The following is a 15,648-nucleotide window of genomic DNA, read 5'->3' on the forward strand; positions in this document are numbered from 1 at the left end:
GGGCTTTCCTCCAATGCCCCACGGAGCAGTTTGATAACCCAAGGGTAAAGATTTTCTATAAGCAAAGTTCGGACCTTAATGCCCAAACCTGTGCAGTCTGACTGAGTCCCTTGGGCGATGGGGAGGAAAGAGAACAGCAGTTACCTAACAGGCTTTCTCCACATAAGAGAAAATGTGTTAAAAATCACAAGATCAAAGACATTACAAGAAAAAGAATGAATCATTTGGAGGACTGGTCTGAGGCAGGAGAAGGGTGGGTAGGAGGCCCTGGGATGAAAAGTGGAGCCCCGATTCCTGGGGCTGATGAGCCAGTAAGTGCTGCACACGTTCCAACACCCTGCAGTTCCCTTAGAGGGCTGGAGAATTTACTTTACACTGTTAGACCTCTCTGGGAGTGCAGCTTTGCCTTTTACTCATGTTACCATACATTCCCTGTTGTCCTCCTTCCCATCTTGAAGTCAGGAGATTAGCAGGGTGGAGAAGAGGAATCCCCAACCTGGGAATCCCATTAATCATAGGATGTGGAGAGCTAGGATGGAGACCTGGGCGGGGTGCCAAAAAAAACCAGGGAAACTTCTCTTTTAACCTTCTCGTTCTGTTTGACAGCTGAGGAGAGAAAATCCAGAGTGCCAGTCCAACTCTCCACCTCGCTACTTTCCAGGACCTGGCTTCAATCATCCTACCAGATGCAACGAGACAGTCCATTCAGCACCATGGCCTCAGCAGGGCCCAAACAGAGAGAGGACTGTCACTTCAGCATCAGGACCCTTCAAAGCAGAAGGGAACTGATGCTCTACCTTGAAGCTTCAGAAAGCAACAGTCTGTTCATCACCCCCGCCTTCAAGAATCCTGGCCTGTCCTCAGAGCAGCTGGATAGCTCATCTCACAGCTCCCTACCTTCTGGCTGTAGCCTCAGTCCTGCCACAGAGGAGCTGGGGGTTGTATCCCAGGGTCAGGAGAGTACATAACCCATCAGCCCCTCCACGCCAGTCGCCGTGGCAGAGGAGGTGGAGAGGGGGCTGGGTGGGGAGCAGGCACGCTCCATTTAAACAAATGGATGATGCGCATTAATGCTTCATTAAGCACAGGCCTCTTCCCATTACTCAGGCAGTCATTTGGGGCGTGTGCTCCCACATCAAACAGGCTAGGAAAAGAAACGTATTCATCTAACAAGCTCAGGCCCACTGGGCTTACGACAGAGGCATGTGTTCAGCAATAAAGCTCAGGGCTCAGCCTTCCCCTCTCTGCCAAACCTCCAGCAGAGTTCCCACACTCACTTTCTCCCAAGGTTTTCTGGAGCAGGTCGTGCTTGGCTTGTAACTTGGTGATGAGGTTCCTGCCCTCCAGGTACTCCTTCATTTTCTGTAAGAGAGGAGAAGGAGAAAGAGCAATCAGACTCCTGAAAGGGGGGCGGGGAGGGGGGAAGGAAAAAAAAAAAAAAATCACAGCTGCTCTGATCTACAAATACTGTTTTTAGGAGGTCATTTGGTTTATGGCCCAATTTCCATCAGGTTCATCTTTTATTTCTTTCAGGCCCTGAGCATCTGGGCAGCTGCTGATTCTCACGGTGGATGAGTAAACTGCTCTGTTTTTCTGAGAGCTCCATGTTGGCCAGTGTAAAGAAACTGTCTTCTAGAGCCCCTCATTCATGTCCTTCAGTTCTACTGATGAAGAGACGGCTGGCGGGGGGGGGGGGGGCGGTGGCGGGAATAGGCTCATTGAGCCTGTCTTCTTGGTTTGAGGACACACACCTGCCACCTATCCCTTCCACTGACATCCAGCCTCACCCTGGTCCCTCCGAGCATGCTTTCCTGCACACCAGGAGCAAGGTGAAAGGCAGGCTCAGTCCCTGCTGCAGCTGCAAGCTTGGCATGTGTGGTTGTGGCCTTTTTGTCTTGGGCATGTACTAATCAGCCTCTTCCTCTATTCTGCATTGAGTCTTTATGGCAAGTGTGGCATTTCCAAGTGGTCAGAGGAAAGGGCTGCCACCCCCCTACTTGCATACACAGATGCTCACAGTTCCAGACACAGAAGAGGTTATGGAAATGCGATCCCATCTGCTCCAATGATCAAAACATGATTGCTGTGCTACACTTCCTGACTTGACTGTTCCCAACACTAGTCTGCTCAGCGAGGCTCTACTGTATTTCCCCAAACAGAAAATTCATCAAACCTTCAAAACAACCCTATGAACTAATATTATCATTATTCCCATTTTACGGACAAGGACACTGAGGTAAGGCTTAGAGAGATTAAGTAAGTTGCTCAAGATTGAGCAGCTAGTGACTGGTGAGGCCATATTTAAACATACATAGTTGTACAACACAACACATGCTGTTAGCCATTATGATCAAATGCTTGACCAATTATGGCATAGGGCAGGAGATGAGGCAGAAGAAAACTCCATGGTATTAACATTTATATATGTGTAGCAGTTTACAGTTTTTAAAGCACTTTAGGAGTCCCTGTGTGGGGTAAATAATTAAGCACTTGACTACTAACTGAAAGGTTGGCAGTTCAAACTGAAAGAAACCCTAAAAATCTAGGTGTTTGGCCTAAGGAGAGGCTTCTGCCAAAGATGTAGGCTGCACTCTCTTTTGTTGTTTACAGCTCATTCTGAGCTGTCTCTCAAAAATCAGCTAGCCAGAATGCCTCAGGAAGCCTGCAGGCTCCTCTCCCCTCCCTTCCTCTCACACCATGCTCTCAGGAAGGGTACTTACTCAGGCTGCCTCCAAAATATCCACAGACTAACAAGATGTTAACTGACTGAAACTTTATGATGAATAAAACAATGCAGAAGAAATCTCATAACTCTCTGGTGTCTGTTAAAGCATGATTTTTGTAAATGTCAACCAATCAGAATTTTTCCTTGGAAGTTTCTGAATTTTCTGTACTTAAACTCTTTGAAAAATTCATTTCACTGGAGTACTTTGGTGAATTCTCACAAAGTGCTGCCTGATCCAGATTGCTTTATTCCCTCAATAAAACTCTTTGCTTTAATTTAACAGAGACTCCAGTTTGCCCTTTGACATTTCTTGGAGTCAGAATAGTGGGATTTGAAGGCGCCTTATCTTTGGCAACCCCAAGAGGTGAGAACCTGGAGTTCTGGTACCAAACATGAGCCCATTGAGGTCATCCATCTCCACAGACTCTTGGGAATTGCTAAGATAAGCCCTCTCAAATTTTGAGCTCCAGTTTCTTATGTTAGACTCTTCGAGACTTATTGAAGGATTCTGGTTTTGTTTTGTCCTTGTCTGTTTCAATTTGTCTTGTCTGTTTTCATTCTGGTCTTGCAAGAACTTTTTGTCAAATTTTGTCTCTGCTAGTCGCAGTAGTGTGAGGTTCTGGGAAATTTACTGGGCAAGTTCTGGAGTTTGTGAAATCTCAGGCTCCGTAAGATTTTGTTTAGTCCAAGAGTCCTAAACTTTGAACAAACTTGAAACTTCTGTGAAAATAGGAAGTGCCATATCCAGAGGAAATGTGGAATTCCCTTCTGGGGCTCCTGCCAATATACAGACAAGCACTATGGCTCTGCTACCTGCTTGTACCTAGCTGCTTGGCATAACCTTACCAAGGACAGTCTGGACAATATGTAGCCACTTTGGAGTTCTTTTAATTACCTAAATTGAGTTTTCTGCACAGTAAATTAGAAAAGAAAGGCCCCTGAATTAAGCAGAAACAATAGGGCACTTAGTTTAATTGGTATTTTGAAGCTTCTAGAAGACCGGCTGAGAGTAAAATTGCTTCACTGCAAGATAATGTTTCTAAATTAGCTACAAAAAATAAAGGAATCACAATGTCCGATTTCTGTTCCAACTACCCAAATTGTCCCAGGACCATCTGCTCCTTTGCTGGTCACCTCTCCTTTGTATCGTCCTCTGCCTTCTTGCTCCTCTGATACTACTAAAGATTCCTCTAATAACTCTTTGTCCAAAATCCCCTTTTTCCCTAAAGAACCTACTGGGAACATAAAGCCTATGCCTGAAATGCCTTTTAAAGTCCATCCCAGTGCAGATGTTGAGGATCCTTCCCACATTACTTTTACCCTCTAGACATGCTCAGAATTACATAAAATTGTTAAAGATTTCCCAAAACTGCAGGAGAATCCTTACAACTTGCTGAGGAATTTAGAGTCCTTTTTGAGGCTTACTAGCTTGGATTCCCTAGTCCACATGAAAACTGGGCCAGGGGAGGCCCAATTGTGGTTATAACAGGCTGAATGGGGAAATTTCAAAGATTGTTTAGCTCTAGACTTAAACAGAACACCAGTCTAACGGTTAGAAGATTCTCAGGCTATCAGTAAAAGATTCCTAGAGGCCATTCCAAAGGCTTTTCCTCCAATAATACATTGAACAAAAACTTATTCTTATATACAAAACAAAGATGAAAATGTTTATGATTGCCAGACCAGATTATTTCAAAGGTTTGCTCAACATACTGGGATTGATTCATCATTCCCTGGGGCTACAGGAGCTTTTAATGCAGTATTCATATCTGGGTTCAAACCTGAATTTTCTGCCTTAGTAAAAAGGCATCAGTTAGATTGGAAGGCAGCTCCCATTGCTGAGCAGGCCAGTTTAGCTCATGAACTATCTCAGACCTTGGAGACTAAACAAGCCTCCAAGGCAAATAAATTAATGGCCTTACAATTCCAACGGTTACAGTCTCCTAACCAGCAAAATAAATTCAAGCTCTTTGGAGGCACTAAACCCAGAAATTGCAATTATTGCAAGAAATTTGGGCATTGGAAAAAAAGACTGCTATAAGTGAAAGAATAACCAAAAGAAACAGTCCAAACAAAAGGCCTTCCAGTCAGATATAGAATGAAAGGGCTCCAGGAAGAAAACGGGGGACTTTAGTGGCATTAAATACTCAGGGAGAGACTACCATGTATATTAATGGAGAACCTTGGAAATTTTAATTGACACTGGAGTAACACTGTCTGCAATTAACCTTACATGTTTACAGAAGTCCCTGCCCCAGAGTACTCAAGCTACAAAAATTGTGCGGGTTACAAATTAAGAACAAACCTTAATTCATTCAAAACCTGTTCCTATTTTCCTTGGCCCTATGAAGATTTACTTTCCTTTCTGCTTAACCCTGACACTCTTGTTAATTTGTTGGGATGAGACTTTTTGTCTAAATGGGTCTGTCATTTATAATTTTCACAAAAAGGAGAAATATTACATAGCCTGCTCGATTCCCCGAAAACCTCTAATGAGGGATGTGAATCAGAAGTAATTCAAGGGGAAGAAACCGCTTGCTGTTTGCAAGTATCAGCCATGCACAAAGACAATTTAACCTCCTCTAACCCATTTCCCTCTGACCTTTTTTCATTAATTCCTGAAACCTTATGGGCCACCACATTTACCGATGTGGGGTGAGTCTTATTGGCAGAATCCATTAGAAATTCAGGAAGACACTTCAAGCTTTTACCAAGACTCCTTCAATGCTCCTTTAAATGAGAAGCCCCCATTATCCAGGATTTCCTTCCTAAAGGATTACTTGTTCCCTGCACCAGCCCTTGCAACATACCTGTACTCCCGGTTAAGAAACCTAACAACAGAGGCAGAATTTGTGGGCGGTTGACCACATTGTTAACCCTAGATTTCCCGTAGCTCCAAATCCTCGTTTACTAATGTATCTCCAGATGCTACACATTTTTACTGTAAATGATCTTTGTAGTGCTTTTTTCAACATTCTGGTACACCCTGAGAGCCAATATTTGTTTGCCTTTACTTGGGAGAATCAACAATTTACCTGGACTGTGATGTTCCAGGGTTTTATTGAATCACCCACTTACTTTTCTCAAATCTTACACGCAGATTTACAAATTTTACAATTTGCAAACAAGTCCACACTGCTGCAATATGTCAATGATTTACTGGTATGTTCTGTCTCACAATATAGGCTTGCCTTGAAGATAGTATAATCTTGCTAAAACATTTAGCTGTCAAAGTGCATAATGTTTCTATGGAAGAACTACAATTGGCCCAGTCTTCTGTTAAGTATTTAAGTCATTTGATATCTGCAGAAGGCATTTCTATTGATCCTAAGTGGAAAGAAGCTATTTTTGCTTTTCCTATTCCCCAAACTTAGAAAAAATTACATGGGTTTCTAGGGCTTTAAGGCCACTGTAGGACTTGGGTTCCAAATTTCGCCTTGTTGTCTCAGCCCCTATATAAACATTTAAAGGCCTCCAAACCAGATTCTTTTCTCAAATCACACTGGAGGATCAGAATACTATAACAAAACTGAAAGAAGTTCTAAAAACTACACCTGCACTAGGCTTTCCTATCACCTAGATTTCTCCCTGTTTATATATGAAGCTTTTGGAAATGCTTTAGGTGTTTTAACCCAGAATCATGGAGAACATCAGAGGCCAATAGGTTATTACTGTCTGCAGCTTAATCCTGTAGCTAAAGGGTACGCTCCCTGCCTCAGGGCTGTTGCTGCCACAGCCAAACTAGTTGAAAACACTGCAGATACAGCACTGAAAACTTTGCTAAATGCTTATGTTCCCATGCAGTATCTGTTATACTTATCTCTGTTTTGACCCAACATCTTTTCACCAGTTAACTCGCTTCCTATGAAGAGCTCCTCCCAGCTGCACCTAATAATATTAGACTGCATTCTGCGGCTTGTTTAAGTTCTGTCACCCTCGTTCTAGAAATTGACAATAAGGATTATCCAATACATAATTGTTTAAATTTAACTGAACAGCTTTTAACTCCCTGAAAATATTTAAGAGAAACTTTGCTTAATTCTGATTTAGTTTTATTTGTTGATGGCTCCTATTTGAAACATGATCCTACTAGCTCTTGCTATCAGGCTGGATATGCCATCACAATCTCTACTGAGGTTCCTGAAAGTCAAGCCCTCCTCGAAGCTACCTCAGCCCAGTAAGCTGAACCCATCGCTCTTACCAGAGCCTGTAAATTAGCCTCAGGGAAATCCATGAATATTTATACAGATTGAGGTATGGCTTCAGAATTATTCATGATTTTGGCACTTTATGGAAACACAGAGGATTTCTAAGCTCTTCCAGAACTGCTACAAGGAATAGAACTTTAGTAGCAGACCTTTTAACACTTTACTACTTCTTTCTGGGAAACCCTGGTAGCGTAGTGGTTAAGAGCTATGACTGCTAACCAAAGGCTGGCAGTTCAAATCCACCAGGTGCTCCTTGGAAACCCTATGGGGCAGTTCTATTCTGTCCTATCGGGTTGCTATGAGTTGGAATCGACTCAACTCCAACAGGTTACTGCCCTCTGAGATTGCCATAATAAAAATACAAGCTCATCAACCTAAATGAGTCCCTCTGAGTGCAGAGATAAGAGGGAATAACTTTGTTGATAAAGTAGCCATATAAAATACCTCTCGAGTTATCTTAGCCCTAATGAAAATGAACAAACTGAAAAAGGGAGATTACCTTGATCTGTTCATAAATAACTGCAACCTTAATGAATTAACTTTACAAAAATTAATAAAAACCAACAATAGCTAAAACTGAAGACATTGAAAAATGGAAGAAAGCAGATTGTTCTCAGGATTCCGCAAACAAATTATGGTTAGGGCCCGATCAGAAGCCTGACTTACCTAAAACATTTTTTTTTTTTTAAGCTGAAAGCTCTCCATGAGGGATCCCATTTAGGATGAGACAAAATGATTGAAATTTTGAAGAAATATTGGTGGGGACAATTTTTTTGCAGTTGCCAAGTATGCTGCCTCTCATTGCTCTATTTGTTCCTGCTATAACTCAAACAAATCTTTTAAAGTTTCACCTGGAAAATATCCATTACCTTCAGGACCTATGCTTGAATGGCACCTAGGTTTTATCTAGCTCCCACTTTCAAATGATTATAAATATGTATTAGTGATGATTTGCAGATTTTCACATTGGGTAAAGGCCTTTCCTAGTCACCATGCCATTGCAACCTTTGTAGCTAAATGTCATGGATTGAATTATGTTCCCTCAAAAATGTGTGTATAACTTGATTAGGCTATGATTCCCAGTATTCTGTGGTAGTCCTCCATTTTGTGATTGTACTTTTATGTTAAAGAGGATTAAGGTGGGATTGTAACACCCTTACCAGGTCACATACCAGATCCACTATAAAGAGAGTTTCCCTGGGGTGTGGCCTGGACCAGCTTTTATCTTATAAGAGATAAAAGGAAAGGGAAGCAAGAAGAGAGCAGGGGACCTCATACCACCATGAATGCAGCGCCGGGAACAGAGCGTGTCCTTTGGACGTGAGGTTCCTGCACTGAGATGCTCCCAGACCAAGGGAAGACTGATGACAAGGACCTTCCTCCAGAGCCGACAGAGACAGAAAGCCTTCCTCTGGAGCTGGCACCCTGAATTCGGACTTTTAGCCTACTGGACTGTGAGGGAATAACTTCTCTTCATTAAATCCATTCACTTGTGGTATTTCTGTTATAGCAGCACTAGAAGACTAAGACACTAAGAAACTTCTTGAAAACATAATCCCAACTAGGGGAGCACGAATGATTCTTTGCAGTGACAAGGGAAACCATTTTATAGGACAAATTATTAGAGAGATACATAGGATTTTTCCTGTCTATCAAAGACTCCACTGCCCTTATCATTGCCAATATTCTGGGCAAGTAGAAAGAACTAATGGAATAATAAAAATCCAATTAGCCAAGATTTCTGAGTCCTAAAGCTTATCCTAGACTAAGGTTCTTCCCTTGGTCCTTCTAAATTGAGGTCCACTGAATTTGGACCACATAAGTTAACCTCACATGGAATTACTACTGGAAAGCCTATGACTCTCCTTCATTTTTCAACTTATTCTAATTCAACCTGAATTACTAAAATACTGTCAATCATTAATGCAGTACTTTAAAAAATACTTGTTACATGTTAAAGAAGCTTTAAATAAACAAAATTTAGAATTACTCAGGTTATTTACTATTGAACCAGGTAACTATGTATATTAGAAAGACACCAGTCAAAAGAACCTTTTGAACCTCACTGGAAAGGACCTTACCTAGCCCTTCTTACTAAACCTTGTGCTGCCAAACTACAGGGAGTTAAAACTTGGATCCATTTATCTCAGTTAAAGAAGGCTAAAGCCCCTGCCCAGACTGTTAAACCTACATAAGGACTTAAACTGAAGCTCAATCATCCTTGTGGCCAGAAGCAGATGATGCCAGAAGCAGACAGCTCCTCCCAAGATCATAGAACAAGACTTCATGCAAGTTCTTGAAATTACTGAACTTAGTTTTTGAGGTTGCCTTATTTTACAAACTTGAGTTTATTGGCTGGTAAGAACTTTTATACAGACTACTAACATTTTTGTGATTTGTTTTGTATTTATAGCTATTCTACTGATTGCTGTACTATACTTTGTTAGTACTATCTCTTGTTTTAATATCCTTTTTTTCCCATGTAAATAAAGGAGGAGTTTGCTTTATCATAGATATTATTTTATGATATTTGCCTTATTGCACTACTTTTTAGTATTCTTACACTAAGGCCTTTCTTAAGCATTCTCTCACTGTGTATTGTGACTCTTGCTGAAGCCTGGCATGATAATGCTTTTGTTAGATTAGCTCGGTCAATAGCTAGTGATGGTAATTTGACCAACTGTTGAATTTGCCATCAAATCCCCAAATCTGGACATACTAATTCAGATTCTTTAGCTATGCCTGTGTTAAACTATAGCTCTGTACCTGATTCTATTATTAATCCTAACATGTTCTTTAATATGTGTCAGATTGTGGCAACCTCCAGAGTTATTAACAAGTTCCTGGTCATGTTTAAATTTAACTCAACACCCTCAAGCCAATGATACAGAGGAAAACTGTACCAAAAATACAGGGAAGTTTTACCCATGCACTGATTGGTCACTCATACACCCAAGGAATCCCAGGAATCTTCAAACTTTTATACAAGGACCTTACAATAGTACCAAAGGAAAGCTACCTTTATATATTTTTATATGTTAGGGATCAAAATACCCCACTAAGAAAACCCAAATCTGAATAACGAACATTGGGCATTACCATGCCTAGATGGTTGAAACATGACAAGTCAGTGTACACTTGGCTTTTTAGGGGTTCATTGGAGTTTCCACTAAAGAAAGTGTATATTGGACCAATGATCCAAAACTCTTTTCCGGGCACAAAAAAGTTATGAAAACTGCATAATGTACTGGCCTGGGCATGGATGGGTGTTCCTCCGAGGTCTCCTACCACCTGTGGGCATCCCCACAGTTGAGAAATCCATTTGGAATTTGTTTGCTACTATGCTCCAGATAACTAATGAACTAGCTGGTAGCACAGGACAACAAAAATCTTTAAACTCTTTAGTCAAAGTTGTATTAGATTACAGAATTGCCCTTGATTTTCTTCTAGCACAACAAGGAGAACTGTGTGTAATTGCTAATACCACTTGCTGTGCTTGGATAACTACATCAGGAGAAAAAGAACAAGATCTTAAACAAGTCTGCCAGAAAGCCACATGGCTTCAAATATGTCCTATGTCCAATCAACCTTTTCTTGCTATTTTAGTTGGCTACCTACTGAAATTGGCTCTTGGTTATGTTCAGTTTTACAAACTGGATTAATCTTCTTAATCATTATAATAATTATTACAGGATTAATCAAATGTTTTATGAAATGTTCATCAAATGTTTGTACTCACAATGCAACACTACTTGCTATGCAAAAGATCATGTATTTTGAAGAAACAATTCCTTAGAGAATAGTTTGGCACTTCACCTTGGCTGATGCCCTCTGACAAGTATTCCTACTAATTTGGTCCTGCTCTTACACACTTCTCTTAAAAGCTCACAGAAGCAGTGGTCTAAGCTATGGCATGATGAAGACGGTACAGATAGCACCTGGTTAGCTTTCATGGAGAGTGCGTGGGGTCTTAAAAGCCTATTTTAAATAGGCAGCCCATCCAAGAAATGCAAGGAAAATAAGTCCATGCAGAAGAGGACACTCTTATAATGGTGATCAGCAAATTTCCATAAAAATTCTTGATCAGAAGGAGGGGTTGTGAAGGAGCACCTCAAAATCTAGATGCTTGGCCTAAGAAGAGGATTCTGCTGAAGATGTAGACAAGATTCCATTTTGTTGTTTACTGCTCATATTGAGCTGTCTCTCAAAAGTCAGCTAGCCAGAATACCTCAGGAAACCTGCGGGCTCCTCTCCTATCCCTTCCTTTCACAGCATGCTCCCAGGAAGGATACTTAGACTCAGCCTGGCCACCAAAATATCCATAGACTAACAAGATGTTAACTGACTCAAACTTTGTGATTAACAAAACAATGCTTAAGAAATCTCATAACTGTCTGGTGCCTGTTAAAGCATGATTTGATAAATGTCAACCAATCAGAATTTTTCCTTGTAAGTTCCTGAATTTTCTGTACTTAACTCTACAAAAAATTCCTTTCACTGGAGTACTTTGGTGGATTCTCACTAAGTGCTGTCCAGTCCGGATGGTTCTATTCCTTCAATAATCTTTGCTTTAACAGACACTCCAGTTTGCTTTTTGATAAAACCCACTCAGAGACACCTCAGAAGACAGGCCTGGCGATCTGCTTCCGAAAAGTCACAGCCTTGAAAACCTTATGGAGCACAGCTCTACTCTGCAACACATGGGATCTCCATGAGTCAGAATCAACTCACTGGCAACTTTTTTTTTTTTTTTTTTTTAAAGCATTTTAGCATGTATTCTCTCATTTGACTCTCATAATGACTCAGTACAGCACAGAGGGAAGACAACATTATTTTCTTATTTCAGATAAGAAGATGATCTCGGGAGACGGGGCTGTCAAATAAATTACTGAGTGTTGCTAGGTAGTAAGTTGCAGTGTCAGGCCTGGACTCCAAGCCTTTGGATTCTTAACACTGTGTCTTTCCCATTCTATCCCATAGCTGTTCATGGGGATCTTGGTTTGCCATGGTAGTCTCCTGCTGCAATGGTTCATCTGCTGGATCAAGGATCATCTGCCCAATTCTAAACTCAGAAGCAGAATGTGATCCTTGAATCACTGGTGATACATGAAAAAAGAAAAAAAAAAATTTTTTTTTTTTGATACATGAGATAGTTTAAAATGCGGAAGTTGTTGTTATGTGTTATTGAATTGATTCTAACTCATAGTGACCTTACAGGACAGAGTAGAACTGCCCCATTGGGTTTCCTAGGCTATAATCTTTATGGTAGCAGATCACCAGGTCTTTTCTCCCATGGAGTCTCTGGTGGGTTTGAACTGGCGACCTTTCAGTTAGCAGCCAAGCACTTAACCATTGTGCCACCAAGGCTCCTATTAAATGGATGAAACATTTTAAACTGTGATAGTTATGTCTCTTTTAATCTGCATTAAGCAAAAAGTATAATTATACATTTGTGAAATAAAATTAAAAACAGACATCTTACTTTGATTCCAAGGGGTTTCTCTTACCCACGAGCCCAAAATAAACAGTAAAAACCTGACCCAAAACTGATCTTGCCTGCAGCCTTGTTAGCTTGTGTTTCACCCAAAACTGTTACTCTACTTTGTAGTATTGTTAACTTGTCCCTCCACCCCCTTTAAGAGATTAGTCAACAACAAACCCATCACTTGGTGATTTAATGAAAAAGACTGTATGCTCCCTTAATTGTCATTTCAAGAGGTTTTATAGTTACAAATACATAAATAGCCAGGTTTTCCAAAGATATTTTTAAAGTACTTTGTCACCACAGAAGCTTGCATTCATTAAGCAAAAAAAAAAAAAAAAAAAAAAACAAACCCGCACCTAAAGGATTGTGCAAATGAATGCCACCCCCCACCTGCCAGGCCAGAGACCACCTTGTACCCACTCCTCCCCCCATTTCACTCCAACCTCCACCAGGCGAGAGACCCCCTAGTACCCACTGCCGCCCATTTCACCCTAACCTCCACCAGGCCAGAGACTCCCTACTAACTTGATGCCAGTTAATCTCAGTTAAGTGGGGGGAGGCATGATTAAATCAATCATGTTAAGATTAGCCAATGGTTGACTTCCTATCCTTCTCCCTCCTCTTCTCTTTATAAGCATCATTGTAACTACCCAACATTGAGTCATTCTTTTTTTAGAATCAGAATGGTCTCCCTATACTCACTGCTGTCTAGTGAATTCTGACTCATAGCTACCCTATAGGGCAGAACAGAACTGCCCCACAGGGCTTCCAAAGTTGTAATCTTTACAAAAGCAGACTGCCACATCTTTCTCCTATGGTGTGGCTGGTGGGTTTGAACTGCCGACTATTTGGTTAGCAGTGGAGTGCTGCACCACTGCAACACTAGGGCTCCTAGGCAGCCTCCCATATGTATATAGAATAACTACTGGAATAAACCCTCCATTTTAATTTCTTTGTTCTTTGATTTTTTTTTAACACATCAAGCCTTTGATTTCATGGCTATTATTACCTAGAAGAAGGACTGATAAAAAAAGGTGAAAAAGTGTGAGTTACTTTTACTCTATAATTTTCATACATTTGAGCTTTTTATCAAGAGCTTTATTCCATGCACTCCCCACACACAAGTTTAAAAACGAAGAAAAGTGAAGGCTTTCTCTGGATGCAGTTCCTGGCCCTCCCTCGCTCATGCAGATGCTCGGTGTGGGCTTTGCAGATCTCCATGGCAGCACTTCTCACAGACTGTTGTCACCGAGGGTTTGTCACTCACATGTCTTTCTTCCAGGCTGCCTCCTCCCTATGGCCAAAGACCATGTCATTCATTATTCTTTGTACCCCTGATGCTTAGTACTGTGCCTAGCAGACAGCAGACACTCAATAAATGCCAGAGGATGAGTAAATAAATGAACAGTCTCGCTCTGCTCTGGAGAGAACCTTCCTCAGCAGGTACAAGCCAAGCCTTTAAATGTGCCCCTTCCTTCTAAATTAAATATAAATCAAACCAGGCCAAATCATTTCTGCTGCCTTATTCATGACCTGGTCCTGTCCCCTGCTCCTTAACGCCTTTGCACGGGAACATCTGCGTGAAAACAGGCTCCATTGTCACCTTCCCCCTCCTGTCTACTTCAGCTGCCTCACCTGCTGTCAGTCTTCTCTAGGTGATAGCCTGGTCCCAAACCAATGCCTAACTGTGAGGCTTGGAACAGGACTTAGGGCCCAGAGGTGAAAAATCTTCAGGAAACACCTACTGCTAACAACTCAACCTCCAAGGCCTCTCATTGGAAGATTTTCCCAGGAGACTCTAAGGGTTTCCTAATGAGGAAAAAAAAAATTCACTAAGAGGCTGTAACCTTCAAAACAAGACCAGACTGCTCAGAAAACAGCCAAAATTCTGAAAGGAGGTGCAAATGCCGTCCTCACACTCACATTTCTACTTGTGATTCTGGAAAAATTTTTTTTTTTTCATTCATTCATGCTCACAGTTCACTATTTAACTCTGGCTGTCACTTGGTGACCCATTAAAATAAATAACAATCTGATAAAGAGGTGTAATGAATTACCTTTGTGAGTTCCTTAAATCCTGAAGGATCAAAACGGTGTCAAGTATGACCTGCATCCTGAATACTGGGTGGCAACAAGGATTGGGAGTTTTCTATCTAGGTGAGCTGGGTACGTGAGGAAGGTAGGCGGCCCATCCTGCCTCCTGCAGAGCTGGCCCATGCAGTCGGCACTCATCTGCATGAGAGAGAAGCTGGGGATAATCGGCCTTGCCGTTAACTGGAGGAGTGCAGTCAGAAGGCATCAGCTGCTGCTGGACAGACATACAGACAAAGGAGCTAGGACAGCTGAAGGCAAGGGAGGAATAGGTGGCTTTCTGATGATTTCTAAAGACCAGGGGGCCCAGGAAAAGAGCTACTTCTGTGGAATCTCAAAATCCCTGCCTTGGGAAACTGATTCTTTTTTACAAAACCAAACCAGTCGCTGTGGAGTCAGTTCTGACTCACGGCAACCACACGTGTGTTAGCATAGAACTGTGCTCCACAGGGCTCTCGACGGCAGCTTTGTAGGGAACAGATCACCAGGCCTTTCTTCTCAGGTTTCTCTGGGTGGACTCAAACCTCTAACCTTTCAGTCAGAAGCTGAGGGAAGGTGTCAACTGTCTGCACCACCCAGGGATTCCGGTTCTCCTTTATAGAGCCTCCAAAAGGAACGCAGCCCTGCGGACACCTTGACTTTAGCCCAGTGAGACCCATTTTGGACTTCTGCAATACAGAAGTGTAAGATAATAAATTTGCATTTTGTTGTTGTTGTTTAAATAAAGTGTGGTCTAACTTGACCCACCCTCCCCCCAAAAAATCCCTTCTCTGGGCAATAAGGGTTACTTTCCTCCATCAAAGCATTTTCTAATATTCTTACATTACCCACTGCTGTAGAGTCGATTCTGACTCATAGCAACCCTGTAGGGCAGAGAGGAACTGTCCCATAGAGCTTTCAAGGAGCAGCTGATGGATTCGAACCGCCGCCCTTTTGGTTAGCAGTCAAGCTCTTAATCTCTGTGCCACCAGGGCTCCATTTCTAATACTAGGTGATTAATTTTTCTTTCATTCCATGACCTGCATCCTGCTTCCCTCACCAAACACTCAAGAAGTAAGTGATTACCTGAAGCTTTCCTCAATGGAGGAGCAGAAGAAAGGGTAGTGTTTCATTCTAGGTAACTCACAGGTCACCACAAT

General features: G+C 41.7%; 1 protein-coding gene across 13 annotated transcripts in view; it reads right to left on the reverse strand.

Annotated features, from left to right (window-relative positions):
• SRGAP2 (SLIT-ROBO Rho GTPase activating protein 2) overlaps positions 1-15,648 on the reverse strand; it is a 299,295-nt gene that overhangs the window by 53,976 nt on the left and 229,671 nt on the right. For 11 of the 13 annotated variants that reach the window (XR_002785789.2, XM_010590263.3, XM_010590261.3 and 8 more), the window contains exon 11: positions 1,278-1,362. Coding sequence is in view for 12 of the 13 variants with exons in the window: in XM_010590263.3 (XP_010588565.1) it covers positions 1,278-1,362 (85 nt within the window). In the remaining variant the exon portion in view is untranslated. Of the gene's footprint in view, positions 1-1,277; positions 1,363-12,910; positions 13,713-14,475; positions 14,651-15,648 lie in introns of those variants that run through there. The other 2 variants (XM_064273287.1, XM_023548335.2) reach the window with 2 other exon arrangements.

This window comes from Loxodonta africana, chromosome 20 (assembly GCF_030014295.1).
Source record: "Loxodonta africana isolate mLoxAfr1 chromosome 20, mLoxAfr1.hap2, whole genome shotgun sequence".
Lineage (NCBI taxonomy): Eukaryota > Metazoa > Chordata > Mammalia > Proboscidea > Elephantidae > Loxodonta > Loxodonta africana.